Raw genomic sequence first — 21705 nt, 5'->3', positions numbered from 1 at the left:
TTTTTAATCAAGCATGTTTAATTCGGAAGAATTTTAGCCAAATTTAAAAAACTGCATTGCACAGGCAAGCCTATAATTCTGTTTGCCAGCCTCCCTGAAAGCCTGAAAAACCTAGAACAGGGAACTATAAGTATTCCTCAGACCTGCAAATCTAACACTAGCCAGCTAGCTAACTTGAGCTAACATTACAAAATTTACAACAGCTACAGTCCTAAATATTCATAATCTTCACTGCTAACACTAGCCAGCTAACTAACATGCTAAGATGACAGAATATCTGAGAGGATTTAAGTTACATAAAGATTCATAATCTTCACTAGTAACTCTAGCCAGCTAGCTAACATGAGCTAACCTGACAGAATATCTGAGAGGATTCTGAGTCACATTCATAAATATTCAGCATCATTGCTACTAACAATAGCCAGCTAGCTACCATGAGCTAACCTGACAGAAAATCTTAGAGGATTTGTTATTTTTATAAATGATCATAATATTCACTGCTACCTGGCTAGCTGATATTTTCTAACCTGACAGAATTTCTAAGAGGATTGATTGAAGTCATATTTGTAAATGTTCATAATCTTTACTGCTAACATTAGCCAGCTAGCTAAGGTGTGCTAATCTGACAGAGTATCTGATAAGGTTTAGCGTATTATATTTCTAAATATTAATAATCTTCTCTACTAACATTAATCAGTTCCCTTACTTGCCTTAACCTGACAGAGTATCTGAGAGCATTTAGCTGAAGTTATATAAACATTCATAATGTTCACTAGTAACACTAGCCAGCTAGCTAACATGTGCTAACCTGACAGGATATCTCAGAGGATTATTTTTTAATGACCATAATCTTCACTTCTGACAGTAAATTACTTCCTATTTGCTAGGAACTTCTACTTTTACCTAGTGTATACCATAACAAACACAACTACACCAGTAGAATAGTGAAGGCAAACAGATGTTCTTTGCTCTTCAGTTTTCTATGAGCCTAGCCAGTGCCATTTTTTGCACTGTGATAACATGTGCATCCGCCTTTGTGTCCGCAGTCGCTCAGAAGGTGGTGGCACTGAGGAAGAAGCAGCAGTTGGCCATCGGGCCGTGCAAATCTCTGCCAAACTCACCTAGCCACACGTCCGTCCCCGCTGCGGCCATTCCGTCCGTACACCTCAACCAGGTGAGCCCAACCTCAACTCGAGCAGGGATCCAAGAAGAACATTTCAAACACACTCATGACAAAAATTCTTATAGAGCTTGTAATCTGTTAAGTACAGCATCTTCCGTAAGTATTCTCCCCGCTTGAAGTGTTCCACATTTTGTCTATTGTAGTATAATTGGAATTATATTATTATATGAATCTGGCCAAAATATCCTATAATAATGAAGTGGTAGGAAAAATCAATATAGTTTGAAGCATGGTGTTGGTAGCTGTAGTCTGTCAGACCCTTGTCTCAAAAAAAAGTAAACTGTGTGGAATCTATAGAAGGCTCCAAAGACTGTGGTGGTTGTAGGTAGAAAATTTTATTTTAGTTACATGGTGAAATTCATCTACAGTCAACAAATTATTGGCACCTTTTAGAGTAATGTGCAAAAAAAAAAGTAACAAGACAAAAAGTAACACACAATGTTTAAAATCAAATCTAAACAACTAGATTTTCCAAACTCTTTTCCTTTGTTCCTACAAAAAAGTTATTCTCATAAAAAAAAAACCTTTTTTTTTTTTTTTTTTGGTTCTCAAAAACAAGTGTTCCAAAATTATTGGCACTCCACCAAAAAAAAACATTATGCATGAGAGAGTTTTTTTGTTTGTTTTTTTGCTCTCAATCTCCAACACTATTGTCTCCTTTTGCTTCATATTTTGTGTCAGAGGCAACAATACAGTAGGTCAAAAGATACCACACATAAGGTAGTGAATATTAATGAGGGGCATACTCTGGGGGAAAAAAAACAGTTTTCAGAAGCAGTTGAAAATGTCAAAACCAGGCTGCCTCTGCCAAGAGGTTAACACTTGGCTGTGGATGGATTTTTCAAGATAATAACCCTACACATTCATCTAGATCAACATAAAATAGGTTGCGAAAATGCAAATTAGTGTTTTGCAATGGTCATATCATGCTCTTTGGTTTGGATTGAAGAAGGCATCCTCAATCTAAATGTGTCTCTAACTTTCAGACATTACAGAAAGAGGCTCAATGCTGTTATTCTCTCCAGAGGACAAATAACTGGCAATCAATTTTTTAAAAATTTTAATCTCTCCTTTCTCCCTGTCTCTCTCAATCTCTGGCACTCTTCGTTCATTCACCCTGTTGATTTCTTCCTTCTTCCTGTTCACTCTTTTTCTCCTTCTCTCTATTTGTCTCTCTATCTCTGTCATGCTCATGTTCTTACAATTGCCTCTTACTATTTCTTGGTGTCTTCATTTCTGCCATTCTCTCTCTGTCTTTCTGTCTGTATGTCTCTCTCTCTGTGTCTATTACTCTCTCTTTCTCCATCTATCTCTCCCTCTTCCTCTCTCTCTTTCTCCCCATCTCTGTCTGCTCTCTGTCTCTGTCTCTTGCGCTCTTTCTGTTTGTCTCTCTCTCCTCTCCTCTTTCTGCCACTCCCTCTGTCCCTCTTCCTCTCTTTCTCTTTCTCTCTCTCTCCTCTCCTCTTTCTCTCTCTCTGTCTCTCTCTCTCCCAGGCTGCTAACGGAGGGGGCACGCCGTTCAGTGACTACTCCTCCTCAGTGCCCTCCACCCCCAGCATGGGACAGCGGGAAATGCGCATCGAGACCATTGCTGCCTCAAACACACCCACGCCCATCCGCAAGCAGTCCAAACGCCGCTCCAACATCTTCACAGTAAGTATGAGGCAGCTAATGCAGAGCACCACACACTCGCATTACTGAGAGAGGGAGAGAGAGAGAGAGAGACAGATAGAAACAGAGAGAGAGAGATAGTGAAAGCACCCTCTCATCTGCAGGCCTCCAAACAGCTCCATCGCTCCACACCAATCACTGTTAGCCCTTATGTTCTTTTCAGGTCAAAATAATACATTTCCATTTTTTTTATGCCAAGTGACGAAACTTGTTTCTTGTTTTTTGTGAAGTTGTATTTTTAAATTGACATTAAAGTTACTTTTGCCTCACTATTTTTTGTTGCTAGTGTAGAAGAAAAATTAAATGATTATGGACTATTTCCATACTTTTTAAAAATTTTTTTGCTAGAAGTGATTATGAGTGGTACTGGTTGTGATCTGCCTGACAATACATGAAAAGAAAATGCTGACCAGGTTAAAGATTCATCTGTGTTAAATAAACACAAAATCACTCCCAGAAAACACTCACAGTAAACTGCGAATCTGGAATGAATCTGGATCTGGAATCTGGAAAAAAAAAATCAGTGTTCATTCATTGGCTTCTGAGATTTGACTCAGTTGACATTTTGACTTATGACTTGCAAATTAATGTTTTGCAAATTAATCACTATCCTTAATTGTGAATTTCTTCTTTGCATTCTCTTGGTTTTTTTTTTGCTTTTTTTTCCCCATTTATCTGATTTTCATGAGGCTAATTTTCCCTGTGCTCTCTGACCGGTCTTTGTAAATCAAGTTCCAAGCACAATGTCTACGTTGTTAAGAATTGAGATAAAGATAAATTATGTTGGAAATTAAAAAAAATGCATTGGGTCAACACTAAGTTTATTCAAATCCTGAAACATGAGGGTTAAATATACAGCGATGGCAGCGGGGCTGTTTGCAGATCTGCATTTAGAGGACTCTATACTTTGCGAACACCAGAGGGAGCCGCTGAGCTCAGTCTTACCAAAGCCCTCCTCGAAGCACATGTGATCAAGCTTTCCATAGCAAAATGTATCACTTAACTAGCAGTAGTAAATCGTAGCGACTGGACTTGTCTCATCTTGAACACGTTCCTTAATTTATGAATAGATATAACAGTGAGGGAATGACTGTTTATAGCTGCTACAATGTAAGTAGTAACTGGAACTATTTGTTTGGTGGGCATTCCATGATTTTAATTGTAACCGTAAACAAATAAAATGTACAATGAGTCAAAATTGTAATAATTGATAAATTGTTGTGGTATAAGTAGAATAAAACACTTTGGGACATGTTATTATTGGAAAATAATCAATTTCATGGTGGTAACATTAACTCTTGTGCTTGTGTACACCCTCTCACTGATTATTTTTCCTTAACAACATGCCTATGCCATCCTGACATCCTAACATCTTAATTATGGCACTTGTACTCCCACAAGTAAGAACTGGCCCAAACTGAAACCAGTGGAACTTTAAGAACAACTGGAACAGTCGCAGTAACGATATCGTCATGACAACATGTCATTGAAAGAAATGCCTAGATTTGCTGATCAGCTGTTTGTTTAACCAATTTTTATCAGCTGAAACAAAAAAGTCTGCATCAGGACAAAATAAAATGACTGTAATTTTAACTCATTGCTAAAAAAAATATGATGACACAAAGCAAACATTGTGAGAATGTTATAAACCGTACAGTTTAGGTACTCAGGAAAGGAAATAAACAAAACAGTATTTCTGCTTCTTTGCGCTTTATGTGCATGTATGATTTAAAAAAAAATTAAACGAAATACAATAACACAATGTTGGTTTTGACTGCACAAACCAGACTGTTTTGACTTTTTTCCCCCCCTTCCCCTCCCCTTCGTTTGTCTGTATATTGTGTCGCACTAGCCCCAGCCCTGAGTACCATTAGGTCTCGTTGGTGCCAATGTTGAGAAGCTACAAAACCATACAGCTTGAATCACTAGTACTGGGCTGTCCAATGGAAAAACTTTTTTGGTGCAAAAAGTACTTTGTGGAATGGAAAAAGGCCCAAAGATGATGTCCCAAGTCCAGTTGCTCTGAATTACAGCTGCTAGAAATCTTCAGACGTTTTAATAATTAAGAAAAGGCTAGAACTGATGATATGAAAAGAGGAAAAGGGCAATTTTTTTGCTTTATAACCGCTTTGTTTTCCTTTATTTTCTATTCTCCGGAGCCCTTTTCTTTCTGTAATAAACTGTTAATGTTTTACACAAAGGGAAAAGTTTCCTAGACACATTGCATGTTGCAAATTTTCTCTTTAAGAAAACATCTTTCACTTTGCCCCGCCCCCCTCCTGCCACAGCGTCAAATCAACCAATCAACGCCAAGCCCCTCCCCCCACCCTTCTCTTCTCACTTTTAACAGACGTTCGCCTAGCGGGCTTTCTGCTGGAGGAAAAGACAGGGACACACTTTTGCTAGCACCCTGTTCATCCTCCAGTCTAACCAATCAAGACCAGCCCCAGTCCATTCAGGCCCAAATCCCCTCCCACCTGTCCTCCAATCAGAAGGCCCTTGGAGGATGATTGGCGGCTCTCGTGCTAGCTCCCCTGTCCTGTTTTCTCCCTCCCTCCCTTGATAGGTAGTGTCAAACCCTGTGCCCGCGGAGCCGAAGCACGCCACCTACCCCGTCTGGGTGCCCGAGTGGCCGAGTGAACGCAAGTTCCAACTCATGACCTTCTGAGGAGCAGCGACATGGAGTGGGGGAGGGAAAAAGGGAGGTAGGGAGTGAAAAGGAAAAAAATGGGTGATGCAGTGTCTCCGACTTCAAGCTACAAAAGATTCCAGCGCAACTGGAGAAGAGATGTTCATACCACGCAAGAATCATGACCTCTGCATCGCTGGTGATTAAATGGTGATCACCAATTGGGAGTGTCCGCCAACGGGGATGACCCACCATTCTGTCAAACTACCTATCCATCCATCCATCCATCCATTTTTTGGTACTTTTTTTTATTACAGTTCTCTCACAGCTGCACTTAAAAGAGTGGCCTTATTAAGATCTCATACACTTTTTTTGTATTTGTGACTGAAAAACAAGTAAGCTGAGCTGTCCGAATCTATGCTCGTTTCTTTAGAAAGCAAAAGTTGTCAGCTGATACGTATGTGGTCTCAAAATCTGAGAAGATCCTCTGGGTAGGTCCTGTTTCACACTCTTGGGAAAAAAACAGTACTTAATTGTACAGTTCAGGGTACACATACCCTTGAGTATGTCTTTTGTACCTTTTGGTATGTCTTTCAATTGGCAAATATGAGGTAGTTACGGTATATAATTATTATGGCACTTAATGAATTATAAAGTACTGTAATTAATTGATGTTACATAATTACTGTTCTTAATTAGTTAAAATTGTACTGTAATTAATTTACGATGCATAATTAATTACTGTACTTAATTATATAGTATATTATATAGTACCATCATTATGGTACCTCATTATTTCTATTGGTAGATAATTAATTATGGAACTTAATATGATACATAAATTATGTTATATAATTAATTACAGTACATAAGGAAATAATATGTAAGGAAATTAATTTACAGTACTGTGGCAGCAGCTAGGTCCTCCATCTGGGTTTCAGCACCAGTATAGAAGATGTGTGTATCTGGAAAGGGGGACTTGGGAGACAAGCATATTATTTAGCATGAGTGCTTTTCAGCGTGCGTCCCATGAACTGAAAGAATCACAGAGGTGAGAATCACTGGTTACATGCTGGTTCAGCCCGCCTCCCCTTTCTGTCCACACCCCTGCTGCCACATAATTATAGTACTTAAAGAATTAATATGCTGAGGCAATTAATTTATGGTACATAATTAATTACGGTACTTAATAAATATGGTCCTGTAATAAATTTGCAGTATATAATTCATTATAGTACGTACATAAATTATGGTACAGCGATTAGAGCACATAGCAAATCAGTACGGTGCAGTAATTCATTCAAGGTACATAATTTGACCTTGGAGAACAAAATTGTATTAGTGTACATTAGCGTTTAGCAATTTAACATTGACATAAACATATAAAACAAAGTTATTGGTTTTTTTCAATGGCATATCAGACCTAGACCTAAAAGCTAAGGGAAGTTGATTGATTTTGAAGTGACCACACTAAATTATATCACTCTCTAGGTAATTTTTTTTCCACAGTTATTAGCATTACATATGTTCCATCCCTCCATCACCTGTGTGTGTGTGTGTGTGTGTGTGTGCGTGCATGTGTATGTGAGATGTGAGTTTTGTGCCACTAGATGTCAGCAAAGGACACCAATAGTCACTCAGTGCTTCCATGGTACTTAAGGAACCGCCACCAATATGTTCCTCATTGGTACGACGTCATTTATGTGTGAAAGTACAGAGGTGGAAAGGGGAAAGGGGTTCTCATCCTTTTTTTTTTTTTTTTTTAAACTCATTTATTTTTTTGTGAAACTCTTGCCATCTGTCATTTCACTCCTTGAGCCAGTTTTCACTTCTCATTTCATTTTTCATGTTTTGATCCTTCATATTTTCCCCTTCCAGGCCTTAAAAAAAAAAAAAAACAAGAGTACTGGAAGACTGGGACTTGATCTGTCCTGTGAGTGTCGACCTGTCACTATTTGCAGTCTCTTTCCCACTCTCCCTCAACAAAAAGGGCTCCTTTTGCAGAACCCTTTGAAGGGCCCTTCTGTGTCAGTGTGACGACTAAATTTTCTTCAGCAGCTCAAACACACACACACACACACACACACACACACATACAGCACCCACACAAGCATGCTGCTTTACCCTTAGTGTCCTTCTCCCTGTCTCCTGCTCCCAGTGCACTGTGGGTAATGCATCATGGCTTTCTTGGACATGTCCCATGCCAGCCAGTTAAAGACTCTTAAACTTTAAATGTACGAACCTCATTAAATCGCATTGAACTGATTCGGCTTGAGGCCCCTCCCCTTTCCGCGTATTCGAATGCTTTCTCATTTCTCCTCGGACGCTTTTTAATCCCCAACAAGGACTGAACTCATGACATCACGATGCCTTTTTTGCCGCAAGCAAGGACTCTAAAAGACGTGCCAAGATACTATCTGTTTGTTTTGCGTTTCCTCTTCTTTTTTCCCTGCTTTCTCTATTCTTTTCTTTTTGGATCGGTTTCACCTTGTCTCGTTTTCAAAGTAGACGACGTGGGTGATGCAATATGATTGACAGTGGATAGGGAAAAAATTTTTCACACTCCTCTTTTGGATGCTGGTGACAAAGTCGTCTTGGAAAATGAACGCAAACATAATGGGATTTTTTTTTTTTTTTTTTTTTTAACACTCGGCATGAAGTCGTGCGTCCGAACTCAAATCCAGCCAAATGTAATGCCAACTGTGATCAATGAGGCATTGCGGGGTTTTTTTGTTTTGTTGTGGGGTTTTTTTGCCTTTTTCTCAGACTTTGTTCACATGCTCTTAAGCTGGAGTGTGAAAAAATCTTATGAAGGCCTTCATAAAACAGAGCATAGGGATTATAAACTGAGAAATAAAATGGTGTGGATTGCACTGATTTGTATGAATGTAGTGTCTAATCTAGTTTGTTTTTTTATTTAATTTAATTCTTTGTTCATTTTATTTATTTATTAACTGTTTTCTCAGAAAGCTGTGGAAGGATAAACTGTTACAGTCATTTCTATGACCATGATAATAACAGATGAAAAAAAAACTATAGACTGCCGTATATCTTGTATTGAAATTTATTTACCAATGGTATTCAATAGAAAGTATATTCTATAGATATATGAGTATATCTATTAAAGAAAAAAAAAAACAGCGCCTCTGTCGTCCTCGTCGGATCTGCACCGTGTGGTTCGGCCTGCCGATTCTTTCCAAGTGAACCTGTGACTTGATTTGTATGGTGTCTGTACATAAATATATATATATATAAAACAAAAAAAAGATTAATAAAATTTTAAAAATTAATATGATTGTGTTGTGTGTGCTTGGACTCTTGTTTCTCTTTTGATATTTCCAATATCCATTTTGCGAATGAGCGTCTTTCATCTTGTTTGTCTGGTGTGTGTGAAGACTCATAACGTGTGTATGTGATATAATTTTTCTTCTTTTTATTTATTTATTTTTTTCTGGGGAGGTTGTACATTCTTGGTATTTTTTGGTATAAAAATATAATATAATAATTAACATGCTTCTTAACATTTACCCCCTTTTCCAGGGACGTCTCCAGGATCCAACTCTAAAATATGTCAATTTTTTTCATCATGTTGATGCTCTAATTTGTTTAAAGAGTGCTTTTTTATTGTCTAACCCTAACCTTGTTACTTCCTTGATTGTTTTTGAAAGTTGCTAGCAGAGTTTCAGGTCTGTTTGCAGGGAGATGCCGTTAGAGAAGACGTGGAGTAAATAAACTTTTTTTTAAAAAGTTCAATTTAAAAAATTGAATTTATTTATGAATATGTTTATCTGGTCTTGTTAATGACTATGGTGATAATCTGAAAGGTGCCAAAACGTTTGGAAAAAAAAAGGTTTTTGTGTGTATATATAATTGTTGTGTGTGTCCTGTCTGTGTGTATTTTGTGTATTTTTATACTGCACGCTCAGTGTGCTGCTGTCTGTTGCGCTGTTTGGCTTGTGCGCTCTTTTTCTTTTTTTCTTTTTCTTTTTAAAAAAATCTTTTTTTTTGCAACATTTTTTGCCCCCTCTTTCATCCACACACCCCACCACATATACATCATACACACTCACACACATTACACCTGCCCCTTTCACGTCCACGTCTTGTGGTGGGTTTTTCTGTTGTGCTGATCGATTTGTTTTGTTTCTTTGCAGTCGCGGAAAGCCAGTGAGCAGGCAAAGAGCGCTGAGTGTAAAACAGACAGCATAGGCAGTGGGAGGGCCATTCCCATCAAACAGGTGAGTGCACTTCACCTCACACACCTCATACCGCATGCCGGTGAGTAACACACTCAACACACACGCAGCACGGGAAAAACAGAAAACACCTTTCATCAGCAGGGTCCAAGCAGCCAGGTTAAAAATATCAGGTACGAATTCAGTATCAGTTTCAAATTCTGTAAAATTGTGCTTCAATGTTTGTAATGTAGAAATGAGTTTTAATTGAACAGCCTTTCACATCATGGCCACTGGATGGTAGTGCAGAGTCAGATTTTGAGGAGTTAGGAGTTCCTTGATGTACACTGGATGGTAGTGCAGTGTCCGATTACAAGGAGTCAGGAGTTTCTCTGTGGCCACTGGATGGTAGTGCAGTTTCCGATTACAAGGAGTCAGGAGTTTCACTGTGGCCACTGGATGGTAGTGCAGTGTCAGATTATGAGGAGTCAGGAGTTTCTCGTTGGTCACTGGATGGTAATGCAGTGTTAGAGTACATGGATTCAGGTGTTCCTTGGTGTGCACTGGATGGTAGTATGGTGTCAGATTATGAGGAGTCAGGAGTTTCTCTGTGGCCACTGGATGGTAGTGCAGTGTCAGATTATGAGGAGTCAGGAGTTTCTCGGTGTGCACTGGATGGTAATATGGTGTCACATTGTGAGGAGTCAGGAGTTCCTTGGTGTATACTGGATGGTAGTGAAGTGTCAGATTACAAGGAGTCAGGAGTTTCTTGATGGCGACTGGATGGTAGTATGGTGTCAGATTACAAGGAGTCAGGAGTTTCTTGTTGGCCAATGGATGGTCGTGCGGTGTCAGATTACAAGGAGCTAGGAGCTTTTGGTGGCCACTGGATGATAGTGCAGTGTCAGATTACAAGGAGTCAGGAGTTTCTTGGTGGCCACTGGATGGTAGTACAGTGTCTGATTACAAGGAGTCAGGAGTTTCTTGGTGGCCACTGGATGGTAGTACAGGGTCAGATTACAAGGAGTCAGGAGTTTCTTGGTGTGCACTGGATGGTAGTATGGTGTCACATTATGAGGAGTCAGGAGTTCCTTGGTGTATACTGGATGGTAGTGAAGTGTCAGATTACAAGGAGTCAGGAGCTTTTGGTGGCCACTGGATGATAGTGCAGTGTCAGATTACAAGGAGTTAGGAGCTTTTTGGTGGCCACTGGATGGTAGTACAGTGTCCGATTACAAGGAGTTAGGAGCTTTTGGTAGCCAAAAGATGGTAGTACAGTGTCAGATTACAAGGAGTCAGGAGTTTCTTGGTGGCCACTGGATGGTAGTACAGGGTCAGATTACAAGGAGTGTCCGATTACAAGGAGTTAGGAGCTTTTGGTAGCCACTGGATGGTAGTGCGGTGTCGGATTATGATGAGTGAGGCGTTTCTTGTTGGCCACAGGATGGTAGTGCAGTGTCAGATTCAGGAGTTCCTGAAACTGCAGCACAGCTGTTTCAAGATAAGTACAGAGTTTATCAACAGGGAAGGAGGTAAACATGTGGCACTGAAACACCTGGCAGGTGCAACACGTCCTGATTGCGGCTTTAAAGGGGCACAATGTTCTCAGATTTAAAAAAAAATTCACATCACTGACAAATTCACACAGATCACACACAACACTGACTTCTATTTACCTCTGGCTACATAATAGGAAAAAAATTAAGAGTGACCAGTAAACCTTTAATAACCTGCTGGGATTCTGAGTTTAAAAGTCGAACTATGATGTCAAGAATAAAGCCATTAGTGTTATAATGGTCATGGAGAATTTTAAACAGTTGTACATCTAGCGTTGGTATTTTAACAAAGTCAGATCTTTGTTTCTATACACGGACAAGAGCTACACCCAAGATGAGATATACATATTTATTGCTTTTACCCGTGAGTCTGTAGCTGCTTAGAAAAAGTTCTGTTAGCACTAGCATTAGCAAAGTATCTCCCATGTAATTTGTTGGAATTGCCAGGAAAGTGGTTATATCTTCCTCAGACCATTAATTCACCATCGGGATATTAATTTTGATGGCTTTTTTTCCCCAATGATAATTGTCAAAATAACACTTGAGTTGCTTGTGGTGTTGTCATGGCAACAAAATTACATTGCCGCCAAGCCCATGACATCACCGAGTCTTGATTTCAGACCAGCATCAACTAAGGGCGCTGCCCCAGATTTGGGCTTTTGTGGTGGATAACTGTTTGGAGAACAGTTTGAGATTATGAACCAGAACTGGTACCTTAGTAGTAGAAAATTGTGCTCTCCATCCTAACCTTCTGATATGACGGCAATAGAAATGTAGAATTCATTAAAAAAAAACTTTCACACACAATACAAAAAGTATTAAAGGAAACCATCCTCTTACCACCCTGAAGTTGATTATATTCCAATAACCGCATGTCCTGAAGTGTTTTATTCCTCTGATACCACAGCAGCTTGCCACTGATTACAATTTTTATTTAATAAAGTATGGCATGTAATACTTTTTATCCGTTAGTTAGTTTCTGTTATCACTTACCTTTTAGTATATATCAGTTTTCTCTTTCTTGAAGTTAATAAGACAAAAAAAAACCCTGCTTGTCATATTACCAAGAAACTGCAACGCATAACCTCCTCCATCCTGAAGATGACGGAAAACTATGGCCTCCTGCCATAAATGTGAAATAAACACCTCCTTACAGGAAACTTCACCATATCAACAATCACATTTTCTTTGTTAAATAACAACACTTTTTTTGAAAAGGTGATTATTATCCTTCGATTATGTGGCATCTGCCATAGATGTCCCTGTGAATGAGTGATTGCTATAGAAACAATAACGTAATTATGAAAGTAAAACCCAAAGTGGAAGGAGTAAAGATGTCTTCAAATTGTTTTAAATAAAAAGGGGGAAAGGTTCTGTACAGATCAGTAACAGTACGTGTTTGTCACCGTCATCACATGATATTAATCATTTGTACACTGGTGTAAAAGCATTATACCACTGAAACATTTGACAAGGAGGTCAGAAGTTCTTCCCACCACTTACCCCAGGCCTTTTCCCTGCCACTGTATATCAATTACACTCATCCTTTCAAGATAATCCCTCTTAAGAAGTGTCATTGTACGCGGCGGGACTGCATTGAGCCACTGGAGAAAGAGAGATGAGAGAGAGAAAGAGAGAAGGTGGTCATGGTGGGACACCTTTCAATGGGCCTGATTGCTCGGCCAGTCAAATGCACAATCGGGAAGATCAAAGTGCCAATGGGACTATAATTGCCTCCCACTGGGCAAATTACACACTTTGGGCTAAACCCCCCCCCCCCCCCCCTCCCCCCCCCACAAACTCACCACACACACCCATCTGTAAAAATGGTAAATAAGGCCAACAAAGCTCAGGGGCGACACGGAAAAGCTGTCAACACTGAGCTTTTGTGCTTATCGCCAGTAAGAGCCCAGCTCTCCTCCCCTCTCCTTCCCTCTCTCCTCCTCTCTCCTCATCTCTCCTTCCCTCTCTCTCCCTCCCTCTGTCTCCTGACAGGATGTAGACACTTTTTATTTGGGCCATAAGAGAAGAAAAGTGGATTCTCTGGATTGTTTACTACAGATATAGTGAACAATGTGTGTAAATACAGACCTAGAGCAAAGCTTAAATAAATATGGATGAATACATACAAATTACAAAATAATTCATGCAATTTTTTTTTTTTTGCAGTTTTTGTTTGTCTTTTGGGTTGTTTTTGTTGATATGCTGGTGTTTGGGGCTTTTTTGTTTGTTTTTTGTTTTTATTAATTTTTTGTTTTGATTTTGGGGGTTTGTTTTTTTATATTTTTTGTTTGTTAATTTTGTTTGTTTGTTTTTTGTTTTTAGGTTTGTTTTGGGGGGATTATACTTTTATACTATGAGTTTTTGTTTACTTTTTTGTTTTTAAAGTTGTATGTATTGAGTTTTTTTTTTTTAAACTTCTTTGGGCTGTTATATAAACTTTTCTTTATTAAACAAAGTTTGTTTGATTGAAGTTCCAGTCAAGAACTGACCTGCCCGACTTTTCCATGACAAAAACACAATAGACAGAATCTACAGACAGGTCATTAACGTCATTAATCTGCTTCAGCAGCTTTCCACAGTGAACTTTTTCCAAATACAGCAATGTAGAAATTAGGCAGTGTGCCATAGTTTCACATAAAATATATCATTACATCACTTTATTTTCTAACATTATTTTGTAAAATTAAACTGCAATAGGTTCTTGTCTTCTCCTTAGTCTGTCATGCTGTTTTTCACTTTTTACACATCGATAAACAATACTGGATGATATACTAGAACTGCTAGGGATAAAAAAAAAAATGAAGTGTGGACACTTTTCACACTTGGAAGGGGTGGAGCTACATACTTTAGGGTAGACAGCCTACACCTTATATATGTGTATATAATATATATATGTAAAGGTTGTAGGCTCATTAACACTTATAACACTTATTAACAACTAACGCAATTGAAGTTTAAAAAAACACCTTATCAACAGGGAAGGAGGTAAACATGTGGCACTGAAACACCTGGCAGGTGCAACGCGTCCTGATTGCGGCTTTAAAGGGGCTTCTTAGCAGAATGTTCTTTTGGATGTCGAGCAATCGTATTCAATTAAATCAGATCAAAAATATCCACGTTTTTCACATGTCTACAAAAATAAATTATTGATTGGGGGGGGGTAATATAATATAATTATATAATTAAATAATAATAATAATAATAATAATAATAATAATAATAATAATTATTATTATTATTATTATTATTATTTACAGTTTTAAAATAGGAGACATTAACATCAATTCAAGTGTTTCCAGAACATTTAAAAAAAAAAAGTTATAAAAGAAATAATGATACCCACATTCTCAGAATGATATCTCAGAAAACATCATCTTATCACAATATCAATATTTTATAGTCCTATCACCCAGCACCTTTTTTATCGATTACATGAAATAAAATACAACAGTCATTTAATTCAGTTACAAATCACTTCAAACCCTTTTCTCGTTCTCGTATGTGTTTTTACTACACTACTCCAAAATGTGCCAAAAAAAAAAAAAAAAATGTTAATCCATTTGCATCATTAGCAGACTGAGAAAGCTGATGTAGCCGTGATGGTTATATTATTGAGAATGTCTGTTATTTAGCATTAAATGTGTAGGGAGGTCAGGAGAAGAATGGAGAGATCAGTGGAAGTGTGTGATGTGAGGATTAGGTGTGATTGTGTGATAAATACCCTAATGCCCAGTTGACCCCAGGTCGACTCCTAATGAGCAGTTCCTGTGAGTCGACCCCCTTCCTAGCCTGTTAAAACAGCTAAGCTACACACACACACAGGCCCAGAGATCTCACTTGAAGTGTTAAACAGCACATGAAATCTGCCCTAATCCCCCTGATTAGCCCTCAGACCCCCCTCACACTCACGTTTGGCCCCCTCAGGCTTGCAGCCTTGCTTTGTTTGTCCTGGTGAGCCGAGGGGGTGATAAGGGAACAATCTAGGGGCTTTGAAGAAGCTTGGATCACACAGACTAATCCTGAGCTCGCAAAGGTCTGCTTGAGTTCAGCGCCGACACCCCAGGCTCATGCATACAGAGGGAGACTCGACACAAATAGGATTTAGGATTTAGCCTTCCTTTTGGATTGAGCTCAGGGGATTGATATGTGCATGAGTAAAAGTAGCAGCCGAGGTATAGTAAATGGTGCAGCTATTAATAATAATAACAATAATAATAATAATAATAATAATAGACAAGAACAGAAGAAATCTTTAAAAAAAAATAGTTTCTAAGAAAGAAATTAAATAAGATCATTTTGTAAAATCATATAGTTTGATACACAAAAATAAAGAAGAAGAAATCATGAAAATTAGATTATGAAGTAAAAAAAAAATTTCAGAATGATTCATTAAAATAGAGTTTGAAAGAAATTAAAATGGAAGAAATCATAAAGTATGGAAGAAATCAAAAAAGAAAATTTATATAGAAGAAATCCTTCTTCAGTTTTTTTAAAAAAACAAGAACTCATTAAAGTAGAGTATGAATAAAAATAAGGCAGAAGAAATCATGAAAACTAGAGATTGAATGAAAAAAAAACAACCAAAGTAGAAGAAATCATAAAATAGATAAAAAGTATGAAAGAAAACAATTTAAATAAAATAAATCATAAAAATAGAGTTTGAAAGAAAATGAGAATTAGAACAAGAAATCTTAAAAATACTGCTGGAAAGAAAATTCAAATATATTAAATCATAAAAATGGGGAAAAAATAGTTTAAAAAAAAAAAAACTATTAAAATGGAAGAAATAACAAAAATAGTTTAGAAAAAAATGTCTTTAGCAGCTTTTTAAAATCATATACCGTAGTTGAATAAATTAAATTTAATTTAAAGTGTCATTTTTTTGAACAAATATAATCCTATCTTGAACAGTCCAAATAATCATCCTTTTATCCTAACACTTATTATCAGATTCAAGAGCCATGTCAGAAATAATTTGTTGTATTTAATTTCCTCGGAAGTAATGCTGAATTTCAAATATAACTCTTTTTTCTTTTAAAGACAAGTATATTGACTAATAAGGGATACGTACATTGTCACACTTGGAATAAAATCTAATATTTTTGTTATTTCTCCTCATTTGTGGAAGCTTTTATGGAGCATGCTAGCAAATGTGAATCTTGGGGGTGCCAATAATTACATGTCTATATGTTTTAAGCTCAAAATACCACTCGTTGTGTATGAGATTTATTGTATCTGTTTTTTGTTGGTTTTTTGCCCAAAAATCTCAAATTACACATGTATCGCTTTTATTTAACGACAAACTCTTGATGAGTGTGTTTATACTGAATTAAAAATTCATTTGGTGAAGTTAATCACAGTTCTTTTGTCCTTGTCTGCTTGCATCTCGCAGGGCATTCTGTTAAAGAGGAGCGGCAAATCGCTAAATAAAGAGTGGAAAAAGAAGTACGTCACGTTGTGCGACAACGGCGTCCTCACCTATCATCCCAGCTTACACGTGAGTGACAACCACTTCCTGTCTAGAAATGAACATTCACGCATGATTATGTGATGGATTTCAAATTTGTTGGATATAAAACCAAACAGAATTGCTAAAACAGGACACCTGCTTATCAAATGGTTTTGGTTTTATTTCAGTTTTCTGAAAAATTATACTGTTCAGCTTTACTAAATGCGGAAAACCATTTAGAAGCCAAGGCTGTATTCTTAATCAACAATTGGCAAAAGTAATGCTAACGTTGTACTTTTTCTAAGTTAATAATAATAATAAATGTAATTATAGTATATTAGATATAACAGGACATCCTGAGGTGTTTTATTTGTCCTACACCACAGCAGTTGGCCAACGATTACAAGTTTTGAGTAGTTAATGAATGTCACATTGTACTTTTTATCTATTTAACACATTAGTTTCTGTTATCACTTGTTATAAAGAGTTGTAAAGTGTTGCTCCTTCGCCAGACTCTTGAAGTTGATAAGACAAAAAAATACACTTTTTCATGTTATCGAGAAACCGCAAAAGTGCAAAGACTTGGAAGACTTCCTGAAACTGGAGACTCCTTCCATAAACCAATGTCTTACAGAAAACTTGTATATGTTTCTTTTTCTCAGTGGTGTAGTCTTTCAGAATTGGCGACTTAACCAGCAACTTAAGTTGCGTCAATATTAACACAGGGAAAGTTCGCGCATTCAGACACTGTTTATGCGCATGTCGAAGTTGAGTTTCTGGGATATTAAAATGACCTAAGTGCAGTTCACGCTTCCGACATTGCCAGACTTCTCTTATGCAGAGTTCTCGGGATAGGAAGTTTTTCAGCTGCTTTGAAAACAAGCACATTTCATTAAACCAGAAAACTCAGCGGGTAGAAAATACTGGAACCAGCACATTAGTGATAATCATATTGCATTTGACAGCCCACATAATAATAATAATAATAATAATAATAAAATGTAGAATAAAACTAAATGCAATTGCGAAACTACAAAAAATACAGTTTAAAATCTGTAATATGTTAAACATATGAAACTATAAGAAGATAAATATTCAGTAAATATCTAATACTAGTCTGAAAAGATTCTAATAGTGATAATTACATTAATCACTACAAATTTGTCAATTTAACAATACACGTTCCACCCACTTTGATTAGCTATCAGCTTATAAAATACTTATAATACTTATACAGAATATAAAATTTTTTTTTTTTTTTAAATCTTCTTTTTAATTTTAGAAATAGCATAATATTTCATACTGACAGCAGCAGAAATTGTAAAGCTTATAAGACAGGACTGAAAAAGTGACTGAACGTAAAGGTTTGTTTATATTTTAGGTGCCAGTGTAGTAAGAGGTATACATGAGATTCAGTGTTAAACTCCCATTGTTAATGGAGCAACTGCCAAACCTGAGTCATGAAATCATAATTTTAAGTTTTAGAGCGTGGATATAGAAATGAATATCTCTTGAATCAGTTGCGATCGTGCACTCGGGTGATGTACTGTACACGACAGGCGGCTTTCGGCTCGAGCATCATTACTTTGTGTGGAAGCTATTAGCTTCTGGACACCTGTGGCTTGTGCTTCCACGCAAGTTCCATAAGTTACTCACACCATTTAACTGCAGTGTGGGTGCAGAGCAAGAGCGAGAGAGACAGACAGAGAGAGAGAGAGAGAGAGAGAGAAAAAGAAAGAGAGAGAAACTGTTTAATTTTGCATTGCAGCCAACAGAGCCGTCCCACAATCCCCTTCTGTTAATTCTGTCTGCTACATCAATTAAATTGTTTGCAGAAACTAATTGAATATGGCTTAATCACACATCTTAATAGCTTTCTGCGCCTCGAACTGGCTGTTAATTCCTGCAATAAAGTGAAATGAGAGCGCTCACTGGGTAATTAGCAGCGAGGCTTTTGAAGAAATTAGTGCTTTATGGTGCGCAGTAAAAACGCAGCGGAGTTGGCGGGAGGCTTTTCAGGGGCCGGCATTTCTGCACGTTTTGTTTTGTTGTTGTTGTTGTGGGTTTTTTTCTTCCTTTTTTTCTGCTGATCAGGGTGATTTTCACCTTGGCTTAGCCCATTTGAGTTGGTGCAAACACCCCATCCAAATGGAATGGCCAGATTTAAATGGGAATGAGCCTATTTGAGATCATTAGCGCTAATTCTGCTAATCTGCCAAAGCAGAGATGCAGGTGAAGTTAATTGTGTGGGTTTTTTTTTTTTTGGGTGGAAGTGGGATATTTAAAAAGCAATCATGACTGCTACTTGCTTGTGACCTAACTGCTCAATTTTTGTACAAATTGCTGGCGAAGTTCTCAACTCCCCAACCCAATTTGTAAGCTCTTGAAACAGATTGCTTTGTTTCTTGTTTTTTTTTTATTATAAGGATTACATGCAGAATGTTCATGGGAAAGAGATCGATTTGCTCCGGACGACGGTCAAAGTGCCTGGGAAAAGGCCGCCCCGGGCTGTGGCTACGGTAGCACCGACTGCTAGCCCCAAAAGCAACGGTTTAAGCAAGGACAGGAGCACGCTTCAGCTCGGCATCGGAGCAACAGGTGAGTGTATACAGCTCTTTATACAGGACTGAATACAGGAGAGCCTATTTCTCTCCTTCTAGACTTCTGAACCAAGAAGAAATACCTTGTATTTTTGCATTCCAAGTCCAATTTTCCAAAAGTATCATAAAGTTAATATCATTTTTAACTGGTGGACAGAAGCTCGAACATCTGACCATGACCTTTGCCCTGGAATAGCTCTTTCCGGAACTTTCCAGAACTATCATGCCATTGGGAATAAGTCAATCAAAGGAGGTCCAAGCTTAAGAAGCTAATAAAAAGTATTATTTTAACTTGAAATTGTAATGGCATATCACTGTATATCCATTTTTATTTTTGAAGTGACCTGCACAGAGCAAAAAATGTTTGCCCATGACTTGTGAAAAATGTCTAACAGACATCTCAGTGCATTGTAAAACATCTGGCTAGCTGGATAATTTAGCTAGCTGACGCTGAAACTTTGATAAACACTCAGCAGCGTCTGCTAGCTAACTTTGGTCATAGCCAATCGCATCCATTAATGGCAGAGGTGCCAGCATTTAAGGTGTACACATTTTGGCCCCTTTTTGGAGACGCCTGCAAACGACGCTTTATTGCTTTTTTCAGCTAAAACAGCGATCAAACAGAACATGAAAGAAATTCACCCATTAAAAAAAGGTGAAAGGACGTGAAAGACGAACATTTGCTGCTAGATGAACTTTGACCTGTGAATTTACAATCATCTGTCTTAAACAATAGCGCTAATAGAAAACAAGGGGCAGGACTCTGATCTGTTTGTTCTTTAAAAAACGGAACTGCTTCCAGATTTTCTTATCTGGAAAAAAATTTGCCTTCTCATTTATTGATATGTATGGTAACAATTTTGTGGCAATATTATATTTGCCTGCAACGATTTTCTTGTTAGTAATGTCGGCTAACACTCCCATTATTGAGAAATGCCCACATATTGAGACACACCCACTTTTTTTTTTAAGGGAAAATAATTAGAAAAGACAACAAAACGTATAATTGTTGATATGATAAAGCTTTCTGTAAGGTGATGTTTATTTAACAGTTATGGAAGGAGTCTCAAGTTCCACAACATTTAAATGGTATCAAGGAATAAACACCTCCACACTGTAACTGTAACTCATCACACCATCCTGCCGTTGATTATTTTCCTAGAGTGATACACAATGGAATGCTCGCTATCTTTTTATTTCTTGACAAATCCTGTTTTTATTCATCCGAGTTATTCTATTGTGTGAAAATAACACATGCTTCGAGTTATGATGCTTAAAATCTTTTCTGAATGCTGAGATCCAGTTGAGGCTTGGAGGCTGGGTCTCTTCGTTTCATTAGCCAAGCAGAAATAAAGACATTTGCTCCGTATTCCCTTGTGGGAATTCCCCCGAGACAAGGTGAGGGAAAGGTGTAATTGGATTTAGGGGGTTTACATTAAAAGTAATTAATAAAAATTAGACGTTCTGTTGTGTTGGGGATCTGCGGTCTGCCAGGGGTTCTCTAGGAGCAGAGCTGTGGCATCGTCCAGGCTAATTGCTTTTGTGGCATTAGAGTCAGCGCTTAGAGGGCTTCTGGGAATTTCAGCACTCTGGATCGAGTCCAAAAAATCCTGATTCCTGGCTTAATTAGTCTGAAAAGTGTGTGCAGTGACGTGTCCAGGAAAGGGCTCAGGGGTTGGGAGGATTTTGGAGAGATGACTAATGATTAACCTGCAGACAGGGCAAAAAGACGGGGTGGATTTGTAACGATGAAAAATGAAACGCTGGAAGTAGTGTGTGTGTGTAATTTTATATATATATATATATATATATATATATATATATATATATATATATATATACATATATATATATATATATATATATATATATATATATATATATAATATAAAATTACACACACACACTACTTCCAGCGTTTCATTTTTCAGCATTATATATATATATATATATATATTTATATATAAAGTAAAGATTTTATCTCAAATGTTTAGAAATCGCTGTTAAAATCATATTTTCTTTCGGATATTTATAAGTATTATAGATATTCTTACATCACTTAATAATCTGCCATCTTGAGCTCTTCGTCACACAGGATTTTTTTTTTTTTTTTCCTTTTAAGCCTCAAAATGGCTTCCTAATCACATCACATGTTTAACAGCGCTCATCAAATTATATTTGACCTGCGGAGCAAATACTGTTTAGGACACCACGCACGCGCACACACACACGCTTCTTTATTCATACTCCTGAATGTAGGACACGCTCATCCAATCACCCATGTTAGCAATGGTTAAAAATAATCTTTTTTTTTTTGAACAGTAACAATATCAATGGGAAATTATTACTGATTTTAAAAACAGTATTGGCCCTGCGTTTGTACACTACATAGTGCCCTACACATACACTCCATTTGAAATTGAGCCACAGGCATGGAGC

At 37.5% G+C, this 21705-nt stretch overlaps 1 protein-coding gene across 3 annotated transcripts in view; it reads left to right on the top strand.

The window, feature by feature from the left end:
• Positions 1 to 21705, top strand: part of agap3 (ArfGAP with GTPase domain, ankyrin repeat and PH domain 3) — a 148364-nt gene that overhangs the window by 83058 nt on the left and 43601 nt on the right. For all 3 annotated transcript variants that reach the window (XM_026926227.3, XM_026926228.3, XM_026926226.3), the window contains exons 7-11: positions 1047 to 1174; positions 2678 to 2836; positions 9638 to 9721; positions 16610 to 16714; positions 19093 to 19264. In XM_026926227.3, coding sequence (XP_026782028.1) covers positions 1047 to 1174; positions 2678 to 2836; positions 9638 to 9721; positions 16610 to 16714; positions 19093 to 19264 — 648 coding nt within the window. The remainder of the gene's footprint in view (positions 1 to 1046; positions 1175 to 2677; positions 2837 to 9637; positions 9722 to 16609; positions 16715 to 19092; positions 19265 to 21705) is intronic.

The sequence above is a fragment of the Pangasianodon hypophthalmus genome, chromosome 1 (genome assembly GCF_027358585.1).
Source record: "Pangasianodon hypophthalmus isolate fPanHyp1 chromosome 1, fPanHyp1.pri, whole genome shotgun sequence".
NCBI classification, from domain to species: Eukaryota; Metazoa; Chordata; class Actinopteri; order Siluriformes; family Pangasiidae; genus Pangasianodon; species Pangasianodon hypophthalmus.
Note: the sequence above shows the minus strand (reverse complement) of the source record. Positions and strands in the feature narration are given on the sequence as shown.